This window comes from Hoplias malabaricus, chromosome 1 (assembly GCF_029633855.1).
Source record: "Hoplias malabaricus isolate fHopMal1 chromosome 1, fHopMal1.hap1, whole genome shotgun sequence".
Lineage (NCBI taxonomy): Eukaryota > Metazoa > Chordata > Actinopteri > Characiformes > Erythrinidae > Hoplias > Hoplias malabaricus.
Window position 1 is genome coordinate 48,557,497 of NC_089800.1, and position 26,634 is coordinate 48,584,130.

At 37.3% G+C, this 26,634-nt stretch overlaps 3 protein-coding genes across 6 annotated transcripts in view; 2 read left to right on the top strand and 1 right to left on the bottom strand.

Moving 5' to 3' along the window:
• Positions 1 to 3,886, top strand: part of ece2b (endothelin converting enzyme 2b) — a 44,499-nt gene extending 40,613 nt beyond the window's left edge. For all 4 annotated transcript variants that reach the window (XM_066665491.1, XM_066665482.1, XM_066665500.1 and 1 more), the window contains 3 exons: positions 34 to 224; positions 691 to 786; positions 1,038 to 3,886. In XM_066665491.1, the coding sequence (XP_066521588.1) occupies positions 34 to 224; positions 691 to 786; positions 1,038 to 1,214 (464 nt within the window). In that variant the 3' untranslated portion in view covers positions 1,215 to 3,886. The remainder of the gene's footprint in view (positions 1 to 33; positions 225 to 690; positions 787 to 1,037) is intronic.
• A 793-nt stretch (positions 3,887 to 4,679) lies between these two features.
• Positions 4,680 to 15,403, bottom strand: si:ch1073-280e3.1 (complement C2). Its single transcript, XM_066678750.1, has 19 exons — positions 15,322 to 15,403; positions 14,593 to 14,823; positions 13,987 to 14,223; positions 13,444 to 13,629; positions 12,528 to 12,701; positions 12,192 to 12,290; positions 11,842 to 11,975; positions 10,885 to 11,023; positions 10,657 to 10,788; positions 9,872 to 9,976; positions 9,021 to 9,158; positions 8,298 to 8,398; positions 7,502 to 7,625; positions 6,389 to 6,536; positions 6,202 to 6,278; positions 6,025 to 6,116; positions 5,792 to 5,924; positions 5,380 to 5,429; positions 4,680 to 5,065 (listed from the first exon to the last, which is right to left on the bottom strand). Exons 1-19 carry the CDS (start codon positions 15,371 to 15,373, stop codon positions 4,904 to 4,906), a joined length of 2,514 nt encoding a protein of 837 aa, XP_066534847.1. The 5' UTR covers positions 15,374 to 15,403; the 3' UTR covers positions 4,680 to 4,903.
• A 965-nt stretch (positions 15,404 to 16,368) lies between these two features.
• Positions 16,369 to 26,328, top strand: mfrp (membrane frizzled-related protein). The gene is made up of 13 exons (XM_066661619.1): positions 16,369 to 16,413; positions 16,514 to 16,619; positions 17,230 to 17,364; positions 18,267 to 18,425; positions 19,039 to 19,258; positions 19,387 to 19,517; positions 21,991 to 22,116; positions 22,542 to 22,618; positions 23,409 to 23,557; positions 24,386 to 24,516; positions 24,706 to 24,840; positions 25,264 to 25,391; positions 26,032 to 26,328. Exons 1-13 carry the CDS (start codon positions 16,369 to 16,371, stop codon positions 26,254 to 26,256), a joined length of 1,767 nt encoding a protein of 588 aa, XP_066517716.1. The 3' UTR covers positions 26,257 to 26,328.
• Positions 26,329 to 26,634: the final 306 nt, after the last annotated feature.

Here is a 26,634-nt window from a genome sequence, read left to right on the forward strand (position 1 = left end):
GTGCCAGTCGATGTTTCTTCCATGTCCTTGCAGGCAGAGAGTATGACAAAGATGGAAATCTTCGACCTTGGTGGCAGAATTCTTCAGTGGAAGCATTTAAGAATCGTACAGAGTGCATGGTGGACCAGTACTCTCAGTACACCATCAACGGAGAACACATAAATGGAAAACAAACCCTAGGAGAGAACATTGCTGACAATGGAGGCCTTAAGGCTGCCTATCATGCAAGTTATTTATTTTTTTGTTTACAGCTGTTTAGGAACACTTTACAGTATCATGGAATCACATTGTATTGTTCGGATACTTAAGTAAGATACATATATTCATATATAATGATGTGTAATAATTGGCTTTAAATATTAGTGTCATTTGCTTATTTATTAGTGGTGTAATCATTCCATAAGTTCAGTACATTATCAATGTATCCAACAATAGGAAGTGTTTGAGATATTAAATGTTAATGTCCCACTTCTGGCATCAATTAAACCCCTAAAAATCACCACAGTTACATATATAGAAGTAATTTACAAGAGGTAAAAAAAAACCTTAAAGCCTTAGAAGTGGCTTTGATATAATTATAAATGGTCACCCTAATTCAGAATGTGCCGCTCATAAGCCCCTCAGCAAAGTTTCAAAGCATAAATGCTCAGCCATGTGTTTCAGATTTTCATTATTATTTTTTATTTACAGGCTTACAGATCATGGGTGCAGAGAAACGGAGAGGAGAAAATACTCCCAGCAGTCAATATGACCAATGACCAGCTCTTTTTTGTGGGGTTTGCCCAGGTAAGCCACTATTCAGGACAGACCAGTCGTATAGGCTTAGATTATAAATGTAACACTGCATTAATACAGGCATAAAATATGTAAAACAATTTATTGGCAAAATAGCTTTTGAGCTTTTTTATAGGAATGGTCAACACATCACCACTTTCTAGTATTAGGATGAAATATAACAACCACATAACTATTAAACCTGTAAACACTTTAAAAAACCCTTTCACATAAACTTTTTCCATTCTTTGATTATTCTGCAGGTGTGGTGCTCCGTAAGGACACCAGAGAGTGCTCACGAGGGGCTAATGACAGACCCTCACAGCCCCCCTAAATACCGTGTGATCGGCACATTGTCCAATTCTCCTGACTTTGCCCAGCATTTCCAGTGTCCACTGGGCTCCCCCATGAACTCAGGCCACCGCTGTGAGGTGTGGTAAGGGCAGGAGCATAGTGAAGAACTAGGAGCCGCTGGCTTTCTTTGCTTTGACCAGTCAGAGCTGAATAGATGGACAGTACCCTCTACCAAGCACTGGACTTATTTCATTCCTTCTTCCTCTTTATGTTTGGTTTTGGAACATGAATTGTTGTTGGACACAGTGGATTTGAACGGGTTGGGCCAGAGGCTGGAGGATACAGAGTGTGTGCTAGCTAACGTTTGCATTGTCCAGCATTGTAGGCGACGGATTTCTCACTCTCCTTCTGCACGGCCACAAAAGTCTTATTTATTATTTGCTGCACTTGAAATTCTGTGTGATACACTGGGGATGAGGACGAATCTCCAGCCCTTTCCTACGCTTTGCGGTTTTTTTTGTGCTTCAACACTGAACAGGCCTCATTCTCTAGAAAAATAACAAAACATAAAAAGTGATGTCAGAGAGAGCGCCTCTCCTCCTCTTTGACTTCACAGGAAATGTTTGGTTCCCTCTGTGACTTCACAGGAAGTGCCAAACTCTCTTAGTGACCTCACAGGAAGCATTAGAAAGTGGAAATGCTGAGCTCCATCGTGAGCCTGCGGGAAGGAAGTATTACGAGGGTGAAAGCATTGTGTTTTTCCTTGCTGTGATATCCCCAAGAAACGATTGACCAGCAGTTGGTTCATGATGGGGACAGCCACTACTCATTTCATCCAGCCTGTGTGTATATTGTCATTAACATATTATTATTTTTATTATTATTAATGTTTTGACAAAGTTGAAATGACATGGTTGTTTTAAACTGCTTTTTGCCAAAGAATGTTTGTTTGTTTGGGTCGTGTTTGTTCATTTCCTGTGTTCTGTTCACTTATTGCTTGTTCACATATTGGTCAGGAGGTATCGGTTGTCCCCTGCCATGTGTAACTGGCCTGTGTGAGTGTGTGTGTGTGTGTTTGGGTGTGCCTGTTTGTTAGAGTGGCTGTGAAAGGACTGTGATGTATGTCTTATGCCGGGTTTTCTAAGCCGTCTGGTCTGCTGAAGTGATTTAAAGACATTATAATCATTATTTTTTAAAAAACCACTAAAACAGTGTGATACCCTGTCACAAATGCTCTTTTCTTTTGGACAGGGTTTCATTCTAGAGAAATTAAGGTGTCACATGGGTTAATGAACCATATTTGGACTCTCTGGCTATCTTTAATCTTGGAGCTATACTTCACCCATTGACTCTGAATTTTCTAAAACTGAATCAAAGGTATTGAGGACTTGTTGTCAAAGTTTCCTGTTACATAACTTGTCTCTGCTAGTATAGTCACTTTTATTATTAAAAAAAAAAGTTGTTCTTTTTTTAAGCCATCCCAAAGCAAACTGTCTTTTTGGAGTTAATGCTGCTGATACTTCCACTTCTTGACCACCCCTTTAAGTGAGTTTCTGAAGCTAGCTGAAGGTGTGTTCAGTCTTACTACGCACACTATGAGGAGCATCTGAGTTTCTAATATGCCATTGTATCACCTGAGCGTTCATTACCTGTTTAACACATCATGTCTGGTACAGAATTAACTGTAACATTAAGTCACTTGTACAAAACTGTAAAGTGTAAAGTCATTCTGTTCATCAGAATGTTTCAGGTCCCTCCATCTGCCTTAAAATGCACTTCCGTTGGATCCAGTAGGGGAGGAGATGCATAAGTTGTCTGAGATTGCAATGCTAACATCCTGGAGCTGCTTTTGATTCAGTGCTGGTCTTCTTTGACCAGCCTCCTGTTGTACAGTCTGGGTCACCAGGCTAATTTTCTGTGACATTACACCTCCGTTGCTAAATACACAAATTAAACCCCAAGAGAAAATCCATTTTCCTGCTTTTTCCTCCAAGGTAACACAAGCATCCTCCATGACTCTTTGTGTGATATTCACTTAGAGAGCTTTAACTTCATGGCTGTACTGAGGCATTTGTCAATTACAAACTTACAGAAAAAGTACTGAAAATATATGTACATGATTATATTTAAAAATGGAGACATGAAGTGTTTTAAATGCCTTCAAATAGACAGGTTGTGCCATTAAATATTATTCACATGTGACTTCAATGTTTGTGGGGTTTTTGGGTTTTTGGGTTTTTTTTGGGTGGGTGGGGGGTGGGGGTGTTTTTGGGTATATTTTGTTTGTTTTTTGGACACAGGTCAGTGGTTAATCTCACCAAAAGAGAAGTTTTCTGGCCAGTGAGGAAGAAATAATTACAGGCTTATTTCGAGTATTATCCAGTGTTTAGGTTAGTGAAAGTTTACATTCTGTTAAATCAAAGAGGGACAGGGCTAAGGCATGTCGAGTCTTATTCAACATGTGAGGAAATATGTCTAGTATATGTTTCTGTCCAAAAACTATATGGGTGAGATTGAGTGATGGGTGTGCTGTTCTTATCATATTTGACTTTTTTGAAGGCCGCTTTGTTTTTGTTTTCCTTTAAGATACTGTAATGTCAGAGCTTTATTTAATTCACCAAGTGTACATTTCCTTTACTTAAGGTCCATGTCTTTTTTTTTTCTTTCTTTCTTTCTTTTGGACTGGTGGTATTGAAGCTTAAACTGACAGCTTTTAAAATTTGTAAGGCAAAAAGACATTCCCTATTATCAGCATCTGTCAGAGGGCACTCTGCCCAGCCTATAGTGCAACATTCCGCCTAGAAAAGTATAAACAAAATTGGAATAAAAATTCTATATTATAAAAAAAAACACGTTTCGTTTTTTTGTCAGTCTGTGTTTTGCCTGGTTTAGGACTATGTGCTGGAGTTTGCTATGACTAATCTGACCAAAATGTAAAGAACAATTATTGTGGGATTAGTATTAAATTAAAGCTGGAGTAGATGATTTGTCTTAAAAATGGATTTTGTTACCGATCTTCCCTCCAGCAATCAGTAAACCAATGGTTTGACGACGGAAATAATAATGTATTTTCTATATAGGCCACAGGACTGTAAAACAGGGTCCAATCATTTTACTTGGCCGGAACAAAATAATTGGGTGGCTTACCTACCTGTCTACTACCAGAGTAAACATCAGTGTAACTGTTTTCTTACATGTGAATGAGTCATTAGGTAGGTGCAATAATAGTACCCCTTCCTCTGTGTGATTGGTCAAGCTGTGGCATTCCTGTGCTTTAGAGGAGTGGCTTTAGATTTAAGGATTAATATAAGGGGTGGGACTTATGAATTTGAGGTTGATTTTTTTTTTTCAAAAACTAGTTTAAACACTGGTTTCTACAAAATCATCTACTTTAAATTTAAACAAATATTTAAGGATTTCCATTAATTAAAAAAAAAAGTTCCAGAGGAGTGGATTGCATCTAAGGTTTCTCACATTTCCCCCCTTTCCATGGGAAGCCAGAAGAAACAAAATATAAAAATGTTGTAAATACAAACTGGAAACATAATGTGTGAACGATTAACATAATCTGGTAAATGTTATGCCTTCCATAAAAGATTAAACTATACAGAGACAATGAATTTTTATTAGACTGTGCTCATGTCAATAATCCCTCGGTGATTGCGCTGGATGAAAACCTGATAAATGATTTACAAACAATGTCACAAATACATCCACATTAATAAAACTTACTACATTTTTTTCTTGTATAGAGACAGTTTGTAAGCCATTATGAGGCCAAAATCAGTTCTATAATCCATCCCCCTTCATGTTATTATAATCTATAAATTCAGTTTTACATGGGCAGGAAGACCAGTTCTGAGTCCAGGTTCTGTTTAAGCCAGGGCATAATGGAGAACATACTGATGTGGAAATCTCGAGCATCTTCAGGACTAGCAGGAATGACACTGGTAGTGGAGACACACACATTTACAGTGCCCCAGCTCACCACTCCCACCTACAGAACAACAAACATTAGGCTGATGCAAACTGAAGCATTATTTGTTGTAGCAGAAACTCTCTCAAATGTTTCTAAGAAACCTTTGGTATAAGCTTCATATTCAATGGAGGTTCTATAACAGCTTCGGACATGCTCCTCTTTCAAAAATACTTTCTAGGACTGGAGGCTGGAAGTGTACTGAACAATGTTAAAACATTAATAAAAAAATTATATATATATATATATATATATATATATATATATATATATATGTGTGTGTGTGTGTGTCTTAATCTGTACTGTGGCTTAAGAAATTTAAAGGTTTCACTCACTTGGAAATACCGCATCCCTTTACGAAGAAATAGTGCACCACCAGAATCACCTGTAAAGAACTAGAATGAGTCACTGATGTGTGGGTAAGTGAAATTAAAAACTTTAACCAAGGTCATCATTTGTGAGACTACATCTACAGCTTTGAAGACCCCTGACAATTTTAAAAATTATTTAAATTTAAATAAATGCTTATTCCAAATAGTTTCTGGTGTTTTACCTGTTCTAGATTGAAACGGACTAAAGAAGTATTTATGATATTTATTTTATGACAGTGTGTAGGGAAAAAACCTTTATCACTTTTTATGTGGGTTTATGTCATTTGTCAGTAAAGACTTGAGCATTAGCATTTACCTAAATTGTGTGAATTTGTAGGGGTGTATATGTTGTGTTTGTGTGTGTGTTTTGAAAAACCTTTGCAGGTAATGTGGTCCTTATGTGCTTTTGATCCTCCAGTGCACAAGAATCTGTCGGTGATGACATCAGTCAGAGACACCAGTTTGTTTGAAGACAAGGCTGGTCGATACTGCTCGATGCAGTTCACTCTCTATTAAACATACATTAATGAGATTAAAGCCCGATTGCATACTCTTATATTTAATAATCTGATCAATACTTTCTTTATTTAGAAGTTATTGAACATTCACCTGCTCCTCAGTCTGGATATGAGTTTGCTTACGGGTTTTGCCTTGTGTGATGAAGTACGCTCGAGTCTCCTTCAGATCCAGTAGAGACTTTTCTGCTCATCACAAACATTCCAACAATTATTACAAAATTAGCCATATATTTAGTGATGAACCATGGAATTTGTTTTGTACACATACTATGATCGTCGCAGGTTGAATCAGGTCTCATTCGGAGAGCTCTATTTGAAGACTTTGTACAGGGCAAACAGATGGGCCTGTTGAAGACCAAGTGAAAAGAACAAACGGCAGAATAAATAACCTATAAATCACAAATAGTGTATGGTTTAGAAGTGTGATTTAAAATTCAGCTAAATGTAACTCTTACCTAGCATTAGACGACAGCTTAATCTTACTGCTCACTTTAATCAGTGCAATGTCATAGTCAAAAAATGCAGTAACATTCTTGTCCTGAAGACCTTTAATATTAAACTGTGGATGAAGAATTACTGATGATGCAATTGTTTTTCCGTTACCTAGACCAAAACAAAATAAGCTCTTGAGATTTGACATCAGATTAAAATGGTCAAAGGTGGCATGAGTTTGCATGTGTTCAAGAACCCAAAGAAACACCAGCATGGACTGGTATAAACTCCATACTGGTCCCAGCTGATTTATGCTAGTTAAAGCTGACATAATTATGCTGTGTGACCATTTTACAAGCACCATGTTTAGAATTATTTTTGATGACCCCTAGAGGTGAACTTTCTTGTGCTATGTTTGAAGGAACACATTGGTATTAACTTTAAAACAAAATCTTGTGTACTGATTTCGACAATTGGGTAGAAACAAGTTTGGATAAATCTTATATTGGGGGATTTAATGTATGCAAATTCAAAGCAAATTTTTGTATTAATCATTTTATTGACATTATATTCTTTGTTTCAAGATGCAAACAAATCTTTCTCGTTCTGAATCCTGTTTATGTTGGTAGAAATGGCCGAACCTGTTCCATTTTGGTGCTGTCTTGTAAGTGCTGGTGTTGTTGCTAGATTATGTGTGTATGTGGTGGAGTAATCTTTGAAAAGCTTTGGTCAGAGTGCATCATTGGCACCTACAACATTTCTTAGCCAACCACATTGTGCTGTTGACATTACCTGTGGTAACATATATGTCAAAGAAAAAAACTGCCATTAGACTGACACCTAATGGTTTTTCAATCTCATTTGAATTGAATTTTGTACAACTAATAATGTAAAAATAATAATAATTAGGCACTTGTAAATATTGTCTACTAATATTCATGGTGAAATTGCTTCTCGCCGCAAAAGCATATAGATTTTGAGGCTGGTTTATGTTGGCCACTGTTTCAGATTCAAGAGATAACTTCACAAAACATTTACAATAAAATTCAACAAGATTTTTCCTTATTATACCAACAAGAGTGGACATTAAAGGCAGGAAGTACACAGAGCCATAAAAAAAGGAGAAGGATTCAGACCATGTTTGAGCTCTACTTCATTGGGTACAGCTGTTTCCACCACGCCATCATTCAGCTTGATCAGACAGTGTGCCGCGGTGATCACCCACTTCTCTGTCAGGATGGCACCCTGGCAGGGAGTTCTCTGAATGAACAGAACAATTTATATGACAGGACCTTCCTGATACTTTGGAAATCGATTTCCACAACAAAGGGAAAAGAATTAATTTAATACGTTGAAATAATGAGGAAGATTCTCATAATTATTACTTGCTTCACATAATTATAACTTGAGTTGTAATAAAATCTAGTTTCATAATTATGAGATCCTATCTTACAATTATAATTTTCTATCTTATAAAACTGAGATCCTATCTTTTCATATTATTACAATATAGTTGGCCATTGTTATTAAATCGTAAAGGAGCAGTGAGACAGGGTTACCACCAAAAAAGCAAAAACATTTATGAAACTACTGAGGTTTTATAAAAACAAACTCGGCTCTGCAAAAATTGGATGGGTCCTCCGCGTGAGATTGGCCAGGAACTGAATCTCTGATACAACCAGACCACTAAGTTTCAGTATACAAGCTGCTACACTGTATGGAAAATGATCACTAGAATAAAAGCCCTCACTGCTCCTTCAATTATTATTATTATTATTATTATTATTATTATTATTATTATTATTATTATTATTAATAATAATAAAAGATATTATGTCATTTTTAAGAGAAATGTTATCACTTTTAATCAAAACATGTTTTTTCATGTAGTGCAAAAAAGGACTGTTTTTTACACATTCTCAGAGCCCTCACCCAGGTGACAGTGACATGCCAAGGCCTGGTGTTGGGATCTTCAGGAGCCTCAGAATTAACATGTTCCTTGGCCACTCCACACTTGGTTACAGCTGTATCATCTGAATAAGAGAAATAATTTTTTGAGGTATGTAGTGTATATGTCAGTTCTTTTAAAAGGGCTTTAAAGAGTAATACACCCTACGACCTATTTTTTTGTCCTGTAATGAAAAAATGTAGTGTTAGAGTTAGCCTTCTAGGTCCTGTTAATTAAGTGTGTCATTTAAAACTTTAAACGTTATCCAACCTGAATTATACAATACAAATTAATAACAGTAATAAAATAATAATAAATATTGTAATAACAACAAGAACAATGTATTGTAAAATACCTTTTGGTCTGATTACAAAATAAAAGGATATTTTCAAGTCCTTTGTAAAACAGTCTATTATCTATTATGTATTTCCATAGCTTTCTGTATTCTTAAAATATTTTTGCTCTATGTGCTTAAATTGAGCAGATCTGAGGAGGTTTTGTATTTATGTAGCTGAAAACATATGTTGTTAATTTCTGACTCTGATCTCCATGGAAATTTGGAACTTTCCCCCATAACTAACCTCCTTCTCTGTCTTGGTGTAATAGCTTTCTGAAGAGAACTGACTGGTCATTAGTTGCATAAGGTGTGTTGGGAGCAGTGCATCAGTAATCCAGAACCCCAAGAGAATCCCAAGAAGGACACTCACTGATCATGCTGTTGAACACCTCTCCAAGGTCTTTGTAACTGCTCAGCAGAAACAGATGATCCTCCGATTTTTTGCTGGAGGCAAAGCCTTTCAGTTCGTTCCTGTTGACGTTAGCTCCAATGCCAAACACATACACATCTGGAAACATGTAAATATATACAGCGTTCAAATGCATAACCATTTATGTTTACATTCTATAGAAATATTTAACAATATACAATGCCCTGTAAATGATTCTGCTTCACTATGTTTCTCAGTAAAAGGTCTCCTTAAGCCCTAACCTTGGTTTAATAATAAAAAAAAATCTTAAATATATATTTCATATTGTAATTTCACAGCAGATTAAGGCAAATTACCAGAGAGCTTGGACTTGCAGTGTCATAAGAAGAAAAAAAGTAGTAGTGTCATGATGCTTCCTCTAATCTGCTGCTGATGTTGCTCTAAAATATTTAGTTTAAATATCAATTTTAAAGTGCAGTTCTGCTGAACTTTTATGCTTTTCTTCTCTGTAGGGTTTGTTAACAGGGTTAGGGTTCTGTCAGGTTCTCTGTAAGGTTTGTTAACAGGGTTAGGGTTCTGTCAGGTTCTCTGTAAGGTTTGTTAACAGGGTTAGGGTTCTGTACAGGTCTCTGTAGGGTTTGTTAACAGGGTTAGGGTTCTGTCAGGTTCTCCATGTAGGGTTTTTTAAACAACTGAAATGACATTTGTTAAATTGGGAATAACAACACACACTGCAGTGCTCAGTGGAGACTTTTTTGTAAATTCCCATAAAATATTAAGGATGAGAGCCAAAGCCAGCAACTAATTATAGAAGTTACTTTCCTTCAGTGGAGGATTATCATGAAACTAACCAAGGAGTTCTTCTGCTGTGTTATCTACAGCATTGCTTTTGTAGCCCAAGAGCTCCCGGATCTTCGACAGAACAATTTGTGGGTTTCTTCCCATGTTTGAGTGACCTAAGGGATAATAATAATAATAATAATAATAATAATAATAATACTTCATCCATTTGTAATAGAATATAAGAAATATAAGAAATAAAAATAAAAACATAAATAAGTGATATTGTAATGATAAAGTGATATTCTAAAGTTATTTAATGTTTAACCTTTCTGGCTCTTGTTTTGTTTTGTTTTTGTAAATATGTACATGCCTGCAGCGTGCTTAAAATAATTGTGATGGGCTGTTTAAGGCTAGGAACATAATTAATGCAAATGCCAGAAATGCAAGTATGCGATGCAGAAGCCAAATTAACAGCTTCCAGACCCTCTGCCCATTTCTCTGGGCTCAAGCTCAATTAAAATGAACTGATGCACAGTGAAAATATGAAATGTTATGTGAGTGTACCTTAAAAATAGTTTAATGGAAATAATGAACATTGCACTCTCTGATCAATAAAAGAAAAACAGACCTCCAGATTTTTATAAGGATAATGTTTAGAGGCCAGGATCTGAAGGGGAAGCAGCTATGTGGAGCACATTAGTGCCCATAATATGTCTTCAGTTTCTAAATGTTTGTGTTGTTGAAAGGAAAGGTGATGCAGCAAAAAATTAAACTTGCTCCTGTCCCAAACGTTTGGAATTAGGGTTTGCAGATAAAATTATATGATGGTTAGAATACTGGGTTAGCTTATTACCATCAGTCTCAATGAGAATGACATTTTGAGTTTCATTAAAGCGACCGCTTTTCTGGGTCTTGAGCCAGGAAAGTCTTTCATATACAGCCCAGAGGGCTTCATATAGATTGGTACCAGTCTTTTGTCCATGTCCTGCACAGAAAAATAGCAAAAATGTCAACCCACTGTTTGGAAGTGACAATAAATTTGAATAACTTAGGTACATCCGCAGTCTAAGACAAAACATACTTGCGTGATTGAAAGCCATTAATCTCCTTATAACAAAATCCACCATGCTACTACTTGGGTCCATAATGGTTATAATGTCTTTGGGCTCGCTGGCATATGAAATGATATCAAACTTCATTTCAACATCATAGCTGCCTAACTGAAGAAAGAAAAAAAGGTTGATGATTTAGTAAGGCATGTAAGTACACTCCATCTTCATCTGGGAAATTGGCACTGAATATGAAACAGCACATTTAATGTTTACAGTTTTTCTGCCATATTCTCTCTCTTGCTTTTTCAATCTGATTTAATATGAATTCCTAACCAAATGTGCACACGACTGTTACATTGCATTACACTTACAGCACTTACAACACACTGTATGACAGCAGTAATCATGTTGTCCACTTTAATTTTATTTCATTCAGTCACTATAGCATTGTATATTCTTACAGGCTTAACAGTTCTCTTGTAAGACACTTCTTTATCACTTATGATGCAATCAAAAAAGACGCTATCACATGCCTTTTATTGTGCCTTCATTTAAAAAGCAGTCTGGGCTTAAACAAACTAATGAATGGGATGGAATCATACTGCTGTAGGCAGAATAAGAGAATATGTTTTGTGACATGAGAAAAACAATGCATTCAAAACTGGTCTGCATTGGACCCTTGGTTTCCAAATATGAACTGTATGAACTGGGGCTTGAACAGAATGTTTTGATGCTGCTGCTCTACTGATGTTTATGTCATCAAATTTTATTACATAATGTTTTTAAATATATAGGCCATATACATATCTTTAAAGTGTATATAAATGATGCTTTGAGTGGTTTATCCTTTAGTTCTTATGACCTTATCAATGCAATATATTGTTTGGAAATGTGTGCACAAAATACTAGGTCTCCCTTTTTATTAGATAAGAACTATAAAATAAATGATGACAAAGAACAATCAGATATTGAATATCAATACAAACCTTATTTATAAGATTAGCAGTTGCCTGTTTTGCCTTGTTGAAGTCCTCTTCTGATATGCTTCCTGAAGTGTCAATTAGGATAAAAATATTGAGAAGACCATCTGCTACTTTCATGGATCTTCCATAGACTGGACCTACACAGATCGTTATTAAAAAGCACAAGAAGTACAGAGAATAATGCAGAGTAAAAATACACACCTTCAATATCTTTAAAACAGCCTTTCTACATTCCCAAAGCAAGCACTGCTGGCTAACAACTAGACGGCTTATTTTGGATACTTAGCTTGCCCAGTCATTTAAAGAGGTTTTTTACTTGTTTTTATGTATGAAACAGTTCAAGCAGTTTTTACCTTTCTTTCTCAATTCAGGGGATGAAACTTCCATTACAGAGGACAGAGAGCCCCCCATTGCATGAGCCACAGTTGCTGGGACATCATATGTGTAGTGAGCTAAAAGGATAGAATACATAAATCACCTTCATGTTCACTGTTTATAAATGAGTATTTCACATTTTATTCTAAACTATAGTGTGATTTGCATACGTCTTGAATTGTGAAGTGTATATTCTAAATGATGTATAATTATTCTGAATGATTAATAATCTTACTTTCCATCAATATTTTATCAATTTTTACCCATTTATAATAAACATGGCCCACAATTCTTATTTATTACATTTTATTTACCCTGGCAGCGTGGATCTGGTCCGCTCCATACTCTTTCAGTCAGACATTCTCTCACTTCAGATCCCAGCAAATCCAGGCCTGACTGGCAGCGGTATTTCACCTTGTCCCCAATGCGAAAGCGGTCACCTGAACGCATGGCTCCAGGTGGAGTGCCTGGATTTCTGCAATCATCAGCTGGAGAACAATAGGTAATCAGTTCATTTTTATACTTTATTTTGATAGTGATATTTAAACACTTTACATTGTTTGGAATATAAAGGTTTAGGTTTAAGGTTAGTGACAGGACAGTGACATCTATTCAGTACCATGTCTCTGTCACTGCACTTGGGCACTGGGATTGACACAGGCCACAGGGACAGTACCCCACTGTTGGCTCCACCAACATCACTTCCAGCAACCACCACCACAACTTTCTTTGGAGGTCCGTGATCTATCACTGGCCAGGCCCAAACCTGCTTATATTCAGTTGATTTGCTTGTTTTGGTGTTTAGTTGCTATGGCACCAGGTTAAAAATCTGATTCTGTATATTTGCTGTTGTTGTCTTGTTGATATGTCCATCTGTTCCTCAGTTTCAGTTTCTTGGTAGATTAAGTTAAATCCCCATCTACTGTGCTCTGTGTTATGTCTCTGTATTCATGTTTCCTTCTAAAATGTGTATGAACTGTACTATTTGCAGTGACCCATGAGCATAATATGATGCTCCTACCGCCATGCTTTACTGCAGGAATGGTGTTTTTGGGGTTTTAGCCTATTTTAGCTGTGACCTCATACCTCTCTTTATCTCTCTCTGAATTCTCCCTGAAACACACTACAGCAGCTTTCTTCATATATTCACAACACAGGAGATGTGATTTTAACAACGGATGCACAAAACAAACACTTTGGCTGTTCACTAAAATATTAATGGATGCTTACTTTGGTCATCACACACTGGAGTGGTACCAGTCCATTGACCCCATTCGGTGCAGTTCCGCTTAGCTGAGCCAAGCAAAGCATAACCCTCTTTACAAGAAAATGTCTGTTCTTCTCCAACTTTGAACCACTGTTTTCTGGGCATTAACTCTCCATGATCCAGCTGTATCTGGGCTGGACAAAGAATCTCTGGGAATAGAAGCGACAGAGAGAATTTCCTGGATTGTATCAGAATAAAATACCTTACATTAATACCAAAATGAACAAAAATGTTGGTATTATATATATTTGAAATGAGGGGACACTTTTCTTTTCAGTGGATATTGATGGATATTTTGTTTAGTAGATTATAATTATTTGTGATTGACAAAGAAATATTTATAAAGTCCAGCAGCACTGCTGCGTCTGAGCCACTCATACCTGCTTAAGATGCACCAATACGCCATTATAACCTCAGTGTGACTTGGGTGCAAATATGCTCTGGAAATATATAAAACACTTAAACCTCTGGATATCCCTTACCTTATCCCTTTTTTTAATATTCACCTTTACATGTGGCAGTGGAAGCTCTCTTGCCATTAGGCAGCACCATGAGTGACCACTCCCCATTGGAATTACATGTTCTTTTCGTGACTGGAAAAGGGTAGTATCCGACATTACAGTGATATGTAAGAACACTGCCCTCCAGTCCTCCTGTGGAGTAAGATACACTGCCTTCCTTTATGGTCTCTGCCACAGAGCAGTTCTTCTTGGGCTCTTCATAATCACCATAATCAATCTCCTCTAAAACAAGCCATCAATGCACATAAAAGGCAAGTTGAAATTCATAATTCTTAACATCTGAACAATTGGAAAAACATCACTGAAACAGTGAAAAGCAGTATACGATAGTGTTGCTTCAGGAACATGGATTTTTTTCTTCAAAATTATAACTTCTAACCTTTAATGGAACTGTATGGTAAAACATTTTATTTCAGGTCATTTTGGCCTGTCCATCATATTTAATGTAGAAATGTACCTTTCACAATGTAAAACAACAGGTTTTTTTCTCTATAGTGATATAATAGATTTATAAATTATAAGCAGATAAAATTAACTTAATTATTAAAATTATTTCAAATGTGTTTTGTTTATTCTTCTAATTAGACTGACCTTCACACTTCATCCCAGATGTTTTTGGTTCCCATTTTCCTTTTTTGCAGACTTTTTTGGAGACTGGATATGGCTTAAATCCTTCGCTACATTGATAAGTCACCTCACTCCCAAAGTTTCCACCGTTGGAGTACTTTGCCGTGCCTCCACTTATAGATTCTGTCATACTACAGTTTACATTGTGTGTGAAATCTCCGTATTCGTAATAGTCAACTTCATGTTGTGTACACACTGACAAGGGGAAAACGAATATGATTTAAAAGAACTGAACAGTCAGAAAATAAAATTTTAATACAAATCACGACTGTTATGACAGTTGGTAATTAAAAACATAAATGAAAAAGAAAAAAAGAAAATGAATTATAGCAATGAAGGTCATGATTCATTCATTAAAATGACAAACATAACTTCTTTTATCACTCCAGTGAGTTATGAACTAAATGCTTTGCAGAATTCACTCATTACAAATGAGTCCAGTCTAATGAGCACAACATTACAGCTCATGTTGCAACTGAATGCAGTTCATATTACAAATAAATACAAAATTCAACTAATGAGTGCAATTTTACAGCTGCAGTTAGTTTTATCAGATTTGATCTGCCATTTTTAAACATGTAAATATCTTACTTTAAGTGTATGGCTTCTTCTACACACTTGTGTAGCAAATTCTACACAAAAAATATTCCTTGCATTAAAAAAAAAGTACTCCTGTATCATTGTAGCACTTACCTGTACTGATGCATAAGGCAAATAATAGAAAATCTGCAGTGGAGACATGCATTGCTAACACTTGAGTCTGACCCTTACTCACTCTCAGCTGTGGAGAGCATTATGGACTTGTATACTAGTGTATTTGATAAGTGATTATCCATTAACTCTAAACAGGGTTGAGCAATGTTGTATTATGGGAAGTCTAAAAATAAAAGCAGTTTTTACATACAGGAAAGCGAAGAAAGAGATAGAAGAAACTCAAAGAAAATGAAAGATAATCAAACCACTTCTACACTGTGATTTAATGTGATTTTTTTTTTCTAGAGAAATTCAAAATTTTGACTGATAATTATGTTTGTTGCAAGCATTCTTTCCTGAAAAAACCCTCACTTCAAATTATCTGCCAGGGAAAAAAGCACTTTAACAAGATTTCCCTCACAAATTCGTAATTTAAAATGTTATATATATTTACGACATTTGAAATTATTTCACTTGCTAATATAGCACGTTAGCAGTTAGCATAGTGGACTTTTGACTGGAGCTCCTCAAAGGGTTAATAAAAAGGAATATGTGCTATGTGTGTAAAATGCCAAGATTATCAAAAGGATCATTAGGGGGAATAAACTGCTACACAGTCCTCTAACCCCCCTGTTCTGGCCTGCTCAGTCCTCTCAGCTGACTTGGCTTTGTGGAGAACTGAGAGAAGGGTTCTTTACTCCTTTTCTTGTAGCCTGCTCACCCACACCAAAACAGGACAAAGCAGAGACCACCTAACTCCACTGGCAGCCCAACAGACCATCATATCTTGATCTGAAATAAATGAGGACTTCTAAGAGCAAACAGGACACAGTGACTGAATATGAAACTGGCATGGAGCTAAACTGTGAATGGAATTTACTAGTGGTCTTTTAGTTTATTTAAGGGACTCTTGCAAATTAAAACTCTATGACTTCAACAGGGTGAGTAATGAAATATCGTAATGGAAACACTGGTACAAGATAACTTTCCATGCTGTGAGTAAATGTAGTCACAAATAATGTCAAAGGATTTTCGCATTATGTGAATATGGCAGACCCTGTTATATCCAGCGATGACTGTGAATTTTATAAGGTAATGTATAAAAGAGTTCACTTTCAGTTTGATATTCAAATACAGAGCCCTAAGCTTTGTTAAGATTAAACTCTGTTATCTTTACCTTTGACCTCCACAGAATGTGTTTTGCAATCCAGCATTTGAGCCAGAGAATGACCATGATGAAATCAAAGAAGCGTTTAAAGTGACTATTCCATCAGAGCCTATAAAGAGGCCTGCACCACGTATGTGAACACATGCCATTATGAATGATCATGAAATGAACTTTTACTTCATCTGAATTGTGGCTTATAGTCATAGACTGGGGGCACTATCTCTGTACAATGTATTTTAATTTACTGTTCAAGGACAGTTTAAAAAGAATTTTATGTTTAACCTGTAACAACCTGTAAAAACACAATCGTTTTCTAGTGAGACTTTGAGTGTATTAACACGTTTCACTGGTATTCATTTTGAATAATTGTGTTGCATGCAGCTGAATTGTAATACTGCTAAGTTTCTTTCCTTACAAGACATTGTTGAGCAAGACCTTATAAATAGCCTTTAAAGAAGTAGTTTAACAGAACAAAAAGTATATAACTGACCTTTCCCACTACCTCAAATACAGTTAATTAGCTAATGCTATGTATGTCTGTCACACAGTATATTGGAAAACATTATGTATTAATATATATTTTGAGTACATTACTTTAGCAAATCTTAAGTAGCAAACTTGGGAAGCTGTTCAGCGTGTTTGACCCTGTTAAAAGTAATGGGTCATTTCTGTTAATTTGTAAATGCCTCTGGAGAGAAGACTTCAATAACCCTTGTCTTGACTTCTTAACTGTGTTGCAGGTCAGAGCAGCATGCTGAGTGTTTGTGTGCTCCATCTGAGGGGTCTCTGGTGTAGTTGGTGGACTCTGCTGGTGTCTGTAGTCGTGCTGGTATTGGTTGCTGTGGTGGGCATCATTTTAGCACTTGTTCTGACACGTGAGTGAGCAGTATTCATAGTTCTACTACATACACAACCTCGCTGTCCAGAATAAAAAGAGACTGTGCCACCTTAGGAGTCTCACCCAAGGATCTACCCACAGAGTTCCCCACCCAAAGCTTTCAATTAAATGAAAATGACAGACACCAGTATTTCCCAAAATAACCAGTACTGATTTATTCAGATGTACATTCAAATAAAAATAAAATAAAATAAAATACACAATTATTTATTAACAACAATAAAACAAGGATAAGTAGAGAATATTGAAATTTACACCTGATACCATCTAGAAATAATTCCTGATCAGCACACCTGCATCCACCCTAAAAAAGATGGGCAACACTGGAACATGCACAAGAGGAAACAGGCTTATGAACAGATGAACAATGAGCAGATTTCAAACCCAACATTCAAAAGCCTAGGCCTGGCAGCTCCAGAACCACCACTGTATCCCAAAAAGGAGTGCACACATCTCAGTTTTCCTAACTATCTGCACCATTAGTTAGAGGGAGGAAGAAACTCTAGACTTTCAGGCTCACTCGCGTTGTTACTGGCAACGTGCCAACACCAATGTGCATAAGGTAATTTGTGCACCTGTGAATACCCCTCTGTAACAGGCAAGTCATCATTTCTGCATTCAACACCAGCGTGCTGCATTTCCTAAAATCAATATTCCATTCCCTACAACAATTATGTTCTTCCCACATCATCCCACCACAGCTGCATATACATTAGTCACACTACAGGATATGCCATGTCAATAATATTAATAATAATAATAATAATAATAATAATTTACACTTATATGGCGATTTTCATTAACCCAAGGACGCTTTAGAATCAATCAATCAAAATATATCCAGTACATAAATCTTGATATCTATTGTCCTTTTCATAGAGTTTAATGAAGGCTCCAATGATGAAGGTGTGCTGTCTCCTCTGGACTTGTGGAGTGGAAGCACAGTTCCTCACAGTCTCTCCCCAAGCTCCAATAGTCTGCATCCTGCACATAGCTCACTGGCCCCACAGCTGGAGCAGGAGGCCCCCACTTATGCAAGTAAGCTTCAGGAGAGCAGATGTTATTTGCTGATTGTGTACTGTTGGGTCATGGTGGTGATTTAATAAAAGGAAAACAAACATAAAAAAAACTTATATATATATATATATTGTGCAAGTTAATTCAGTTGACTTATAGTGCAATTATTTGTCATTGTACAACACACACACACACTAGTACACTAGGGACTGTGAACACACACCCAGAGCAGCGAGCAGACTTATTATGTTCTTGTTCTACATAGCCACATTAGCCACTTAAGAAATGCCTTCATTACAAATAATTTGCCCATATATATCCATCAGTGAAAAGATGTCACCAAGGACCACCACTACAGGAGTATCTAAACATGGTAGTGTCATTTTTGTATTGCAGCACAAGTATTTATAGGAAGGTTGTCTGTGCAATGGTCATCTGAGTGCAAGACTTTCCCCTTAAATATTTGCTATTTTGAGTGTTACCGTTTTTACCATTATCTTTAACCAGTGGCTGTATCTCTCTCTTACAACATCCCTGTCTACAATAAACATAATAGGAGCAATTTGTCAATTAAATAGTCATATTAATGCTGATAGACTTATAGTGTGGATTTAAAATGTCTTCCCTTTTACAGAATGTGGTGGGGAATTGACTGGTTCTGAGGGGTCTATAAGCTCTCCTAACCATCCAGGGCTGTACCCTCCTGATTCCATGTGTGTGTGGGTTATCAGAGTGTCTCCTCCATTTCTGGTCCAGCTCCACATCTCCTCCCTGGCCATAGAGGGTCCATCTCCATGCCTGTTTGACTGGTTAGAGGTTAGAGAAGAAAGAGAACAAACCACCTCAGTCAGCAGGTTGGCAATATATCTTTATAATGACTAAAATACAAGTAAAACAATAAATAATCACATGAGTTGGCAATAAAGCACTGAATGCAAGCAGAACTATTTATTCAAAAGCTGTTGTACAACTGCTCCTTCAGGTTCTGTGGCAACGTGGCTCCTCCAACTCTAAACATCAACAGCAGCACTGTTTGGGTGTCATTCCGGTCTGACAGTAGTATAGGGGGCATTGGCTTTATTGCCCAATATCAGGCCATCCTTCCATGGCAAAGTGAGTATGTCACCACATGAATACTGCGTGAGAACCAAATGTCGATTTGACATAAATTTACACGACTACATGCAGTTACCACTGAGATTCCTTGTAGAACCCTAAGGCAGATTTAACTTATACAGGGTGGGCCATTTATATGGAATATCCAACTTTTGTTTTTTCAATGGGAAGAGGGTCATGTGATACATCAAACTTATTGGGAATTTCATAAGAAATACAATGGTGTGCTTGCCTGTGCTAGCATTTCTCCTGCGGTGTTGCTATCAGTGTGTGAAGAGTGGGAGAAGAGGGTTGCATTGACAATCCAACACAATGGGCAGCACTTTGAACACCTTTTATAAGTGCTCAGAAACGTAATAACTAATGAAAGAATAAAGTTACGTTAAAACCAAGCACACCATTGTGTTTCTTGTGAAATTCCCAATAAGTTTGATGCAACACCTGCAATACCTCTAGAAGGCCCAAACTTAACACCAGATAGCATAGGTAATTCTTGATAGGCACCTTGCTGCCTGGTTGGTGTCAGTTTTCCAGTTTCCAGAATGAATGTGGGTCTCACTCAGCAGTCCAACACTGTGACAGGACTTCTTGCGAAAGGGCCTGTCCCTGGACTTTCCTCATCTCTTTCAACAAACTGAAAGTCAGTAAGGCTCCCAGACCTCTGTAGCTGTCATCCACAAGGGACAATGACATGTTCTAACACTGACATCAACATCTGCTTTTCATCTTTTAAAATGAATCAAATGAATCATCTCACTCTTGTTTGTCTCAAAACAGTGTTTATGTGCAGTGCTATTAAATATAATGTATAAATTAAATGTGGCTAAAATAGACCCTTTTCTAGGTAAAAAGACAAGGGTTATGTCCTGTTCTGGTTAACGTTGCCAAAGCTGAATTTTAATTTTAGGTTTGATTACATATAAAACTTGCTGTTTCTTATGCAAGGGGCGACACGTGGTGCAGCAGGTAGTGTCGCAGTCACACAGCTCCAGGGTCCTGGAGGGTGTGGGTTCGAGTCCCGCTCCGGGTGACTGTCTGTGAGGAGTTTGGTGTGTTCTCCCCGTGTCCGCGTGGGTTTCCTCTGGGTGCTCCAGTTTCCGGTCCAAAAAACACACGTTGGTAGGTGGATTGGCGACTCAAAAGTGTCCGTAGGTGTAAGTGAGTGAATGTGTGTGTGTTGCCCTGTGAAGGACTGGTGCCCCCTCCAGGGTGTATTCCCGCCTTGTGCCCAATGATTCCAGGTAGGCTCTGGACCCACCACGACCCTGAACTGGATAAGCGGTTACAGATAATGAATGAATGTTTTTTGTTCAGACGAAAAAATATAACAACGATTTGTTGCACCAACAAAATGGAATACTAAAAAAGTAAAAGGATTCAGATTTTTTTTTTTAGTCTATTGTCACTCTGAAGTAAGTGAAGGGCACTGTATAAATGGAAGGAATCATTATTATTACAGTAACTATTGTTATTTTTGACACAAGTGAAAGTCAGAAATTTGGCCACCTGTTAGACTTTGCTAAAAACTATTGGCTACACTGGTAAAAGATTCTAAATATACATCATCTTACTGGAAATGGAGAGGATGAGATCATACAGAGCCAATACACTAGCAATTAGATTTAAATGATCACTGATATGAAATACTTTAAAAAATAGACACAGAAATGTATTAACTAATTATCAGACAGGTTGGATCACTTGAGATTGGCGGATGCTGGTCTTTCAAGGAGAGAAAGCTCAATTTCGGCCTACATCATAAAATGTGTCGGTTTATTTATACGTAAATTCTAAACTCCGTTCCTTTTCAAGAAAATGATCTGTGACCCTGTCGTACCAACAAGGCGTCTTTTCCAGGGACTTGACTAGTGTCCTCTCAATGGCCAGCAGAGCTAGGCTGCTTAAACGGCCTTGGCCTATGTGAAGTGTGTCCGCCTGTGCTCCCACGGATCTCTACACCAAAGGATCGCTGATTCGCTCATTTCGCTGTCAATCAAAAAGGGATTCAGCCTCAGACAAATCTCCAATCATCTTGCAGAAGCTGAGCGTCCGGGCCAGCCGAGGCCAGCCCACTGCCCCATAGACTCCCAGAGACGCTGAGCGTCCGATGGGCGGGACAAAGCCCAGCATTTATCCAATGACTCGTCTTGTTTCGCTGCACTTCGTTTCTTCGCTATTGAACTCTGTGGACGCTGTTTAAAGCACTGTGAAGCAGTGGGAATGATTGAGAGGAAAGCTGAGTCTTTACCAGTGATAAGAAGATGATTCTGAACAAAAGTTGAGTGTGTTGTAGTGCATATTTATTCAATGACATGTACACAGTCTATATTTGGACACAGTCAAAACAGTATATATTTGATCACTTATTTTTTTACATTTTAGGGGAAGCTGAGCTTCCCTTGCAGTCTTAGAGCAATCACCTCTGGTTTCAATGATTATTCGTAATGTGTGTGTTTGTGTTTTGCCTCAGAAAGCTGCTCCAGAGAGGAGTTTATGTGTGATAGTGGCCTTTGCCTGCTGCTTGTCTCTGTGTGTGACAGTCAACCCAACTGTCAGGATCACACAGATGAAGCAAACTGCAGCCATAAACACAAGGGTAGGAAGAATTGTTCACAATACACCATCTACTGTAGCTGTAATGAACTGATTTATTGGTTTTTATATTTTATACACTGTCAGAAAAATTCTCAGTGTGCACAGTAAATTCACCAGTGTTAAATCAACACTATTAGTGTTAAATAAAAATTGTTAGTGTAATAATTTAACACTCTCAGTTTTAACACTGGTGAGTTTACTGTGTGGTGGTATCCTCAAGGGAATAAATTCAGTACCTTTAGTTAGGGAACATAATTATACCGTATTCTATCATAATTGTAGTTTTTTAAGTTGATTTGTTATTTCATGTTGATTTCATATGCCCCATTTTCCCCAGAACTTATATATTTTTAGTATAAATATATAAATAAATAACGGAGAGTGTATAAATAACCTTGTATAAGATCACCTTTGTATATTGTGTAGAATGTGGAGGTCAGAAGACAGGACCAAATGGCTCACTGTCCAGTCCAAATCACCCAAAGCCTTATCCTCACCAGCAGGTATGTGTCATACCTCAGCCAGTTCTTTAATATCTACTCGTCCATTCTGTGTATACTGCTGGTGTAAATAGTCAAAACAAGAGAAGTATTATTTACACACCAGTCTTTACAGTCTTTACATTCATATGTCTTTACATTTTTTTACATTTACAGTCTTTACATTCATATTCAGTCTTTATAAAATGTAAGGACAATCACTAGAAGAACAATATATAGCAGAATGATTCCATTAATATGCTTCTCCTTCTTTTTCTTATAAAGTTATCAGTCCATCATGTGACAGTGCTGACATTCATTTATTTATTGTCTGTAAGCGCTTATCCGCTTCAGGGTCACGCTGGGTCTGGAGCCTACCGGGAATCATTGGGCGCAAGGAAGGAATACACCCTGGAGGGGATGCCAGTCCTTCACAGGGCGACACATACACACACATTCATTCATTCACACCTAGGGATACTTTTTATGTGTTTTTGGACTGTGGGAGGAAACTGGAGCATCCGGAGGAAACCCACATGAACACTGGGAGAACACACCAAACTCCTCACAGACAGTCACCCGGAGCGGGACTCAAACCCACAACCTCCAGGTCTCTGGAGCTGTGTGACTGCGACACTACCTGACACATAAATCTATATACCTTCAATAGAATGTGTAACTTTGTGTAAAAATAAATGCTAAAGATATAAATTTCCAAGTAAGATGTCCTAAATAAATGCAAAGCAAGATTTAGTTTTATTTTCTTCTCCTTGATATAACATTGTCCCTTCTTTCATCTCTGCTTCCATCTAAGCTGTGTACATGGCGTATATCTGCTGAGGAAGGTCAAGTCATTAAACTGAGGTTTCACAATTTCAGTCTGGAAACTCAGGATGTTTGTGAGTTTGACTTTGTTGAGGTGCGCGACAGCGGCAGCACGGGAGATGGCAATGTGCTTGGGAGGTAGGAACCATTTTTTTTTCTTTTTATAGGATGAAAAAGAGATAATTGTTCATCTCTTTTTGCCAAATCAATCTGCAAAACATTTACAGACAACTTAAAAATGTCATTTGATGTCTAATGGTTTCTTTCACGTGAAATATATTCAAAGGAGGCAGTGAAAATAAAGTGGAAGATAAACAAAATCAATGTTGTTCAAAGAGTTTAGTTCCCAAATGATATATCTCAGGTCGTACAATTATGGATATATTAAAGCTATTACAGTCTAAGAAAGCAGCTCTGTGGGGATAATATTTCTTTTAATAAAAGTAGATAACATATATCATTTGTGCATGAGTGCATTTTTTAGATATGGCCAAAGATGATTTATTTATCCATTGGTGGATGGATTGCACAAATCATGTACTTGAGTTGAAGTACAAATAGCCAATAGATTTTCATGATTAAAAGTACAAGTGTATTGTCTTTCAAATGTACTTAAGTATCAAAGTAAACTTATCATGATTTATTATGGCTCTAATGTCCTATTTTCATTTTTGTATCAAGACTCTTGATTAATCAACTCATTTTAGGTAAAAATACTTCGAAGTCACTGTTGGTACTGATATCTATTAAAAATATCATAAAACACTGAAGGCAAACCTCGTCCATTAGGTAGAACAAGGTTTTGGTTTATTTGGTTTACGAGTTAAAACTTAACATTGTAGGCCTTTTTTTTTTATATAAACAAACTAGCCAAGGGAATGGGAAAGAGCTTGTATAAATTCACAAAAATGCATTGGAACAAAGCTTTTCATTTAATCAGCATTCGTGTTATCTCTGTTCCTGTAGGTTCTGTGGCTCAGGGCTCCCTCCTGACCTGACCTCCTCGGGGCCAGTCATGACTGTGGTGTTTGTGGCGGATGAAGGTGTGGCAGACAGTGGCTTTTTAGCCTCTTATCAGGTTGTCTCTCTCTCAGAAAGTGAGCATTGTTTACTGCTGCAATTCTGCTGGCCGCGTAGCTTCCTTTCATTAGTTACCAGGGTGTAGACACACCGTAAGCAACTCTCAATAGAAAAAAAATTCTCTGCCTGAGGGCCTTCATATATTTAATTTTACAAATTATTTTAATGATTAAAATCACTCTTTACACTGGATTTTCTTTCATCAGGAACCTGCAGTCCTGAGCAGTATGCCTGCTCCACAGGGGAGTGTCTCCATCATGACTGGCTGTGTGATGGGTGGGATGACTGCGCAGATGGTGTAGATGAGCAGAACTGCAGTAACTCCACCTACGCTCCTTTCAGTAAGTGCAGTCACAGACAAACTTGGGATAAAGTAAAATAAAAATAACGACAATGCAATACAGTAATTTTGCCACAGGTAATAAGTTAAATATTAAAAAGACATTTTACAGCATGAGAAAACACCAATTTTCATTCACTGTCTGTAACCACTTATCCCATCTAGTTCAGGGTCGCGGTGGGTCCGGAGCCTACCCGGATTCACTGGGCTCAAAGCTAAAACATCAATATGTGATACATAATTTGATTTATTTATTATAATAAGCAGACTAAACACTTTTTGTATTGTTTTACAACTTTTTCAAATGAAAGCAGTCAGATTTATAATATAAATATAATATACTGTACAGAAACATTATCCTTACTCATTTACTTGTGTGTCAGCGTTCTTCAAGAATTGTAAGCTTGTGTCTTCTTTGCTATAGCTTCGTCCTGTGAACCTATTTATGTGGAGATGTGCCAGGGTCTGAGCTATAACCTCACATCCTTCCCCAACATATGGCTCTCCGTTGCTGATCAGAAAGAGGCTGCCAGCATGCTACAGAAGTACAAGGTAAGAAATTAAAATACCCAAAATACTTCCATTTAAGGTGTCACCTTGTTCAAGGTAACTGTTCATCCATTCCTAAATGACGCAGCTGTGGTTCTGATGTCCAAATTTGCACATGATGAGAAACATAAGGCAGTTGGATGTTCTATTTTTAGATGCGAAGCACCTCATGGAAACTTACTCACTCACATTTAACCAAAACCTTCACAAGGGGTGCTAACGAGTGCTTCGTATTAATGACACTTTGTGTTGTTTTCAATTCTGCGTTAAAGACCTTCTTATCCTTCTTTTTTTAATTTCATAGTTTAGTATAGTTTGAGATTATAACTCATCTTTGTCCATGCGCCATTTGTATTAGTCAATCATTAATGGTCACCTTCTGACCACAAACTTATTGATACTTGGTTATTGTTGTTGAACTTTTCCCAAATCACCAGTGATACTGAGTGATATTTAAAGTCATAAAAACATTGTTGATCATTTTAAAGTCCATGTTTTTTAGATTCTACTGATATCCTGACTATTTATTTGCATTGAAATATGAGGCTGTTTTGTAGGGTTTTGTCCCTGATATTCTTACTTTTTTTTTGCACATCTATTCTTTTGCTCTAATTATGGAACTGACCCCTCTGTGCCCGTCCAGGTTCTGATGGAGTTGGCATGTTTTGAGCCTCTGAGGCAGCTGGTGTGTGCAATGTTTTTGCCGCAGTGCAGTCTGCAAGGTGGTGTGTTGCAGCCATGCAGGTCCATCTGCTCTGCAGCTGAGCAGCAGTGTGGACGAGAGCTGGACCTCTTCAGCCTGAGCTGGCCTTTCAACTGCCATCTACTGCCCGACTCCCATGACCCCATGGAGTGCTCTATCCCTTAGGACATCACATAGCTTAAAAAGACTCACTGGGAACAATGACTGTTAAATGTGGCAGTACTTTGCTGGCTGGAGTACTCTGGATTTATTGTTTCTTGTACATATCTAACAGATTAATTGAGGGTAGTCCCTTACAAAAATGTATATGAAAGTTATCAGAATATGTAAAGTACATTTTGTGTTAGGAATGCACTACCTTATATAGCATTAAATTATTTTAGTAGTTCTATGCTTTCTTACAGTACTGTATTTTGTATTCTAACACATGCTTTGCCAGTCTAATACAACTATAGTATTTGGTATATTTGAGTGTGACCCTGCCACCCTCCATGCAGCAAACTAGGACTTGATTTCCTGTTCAGTGTTGTACCAATGTAACAC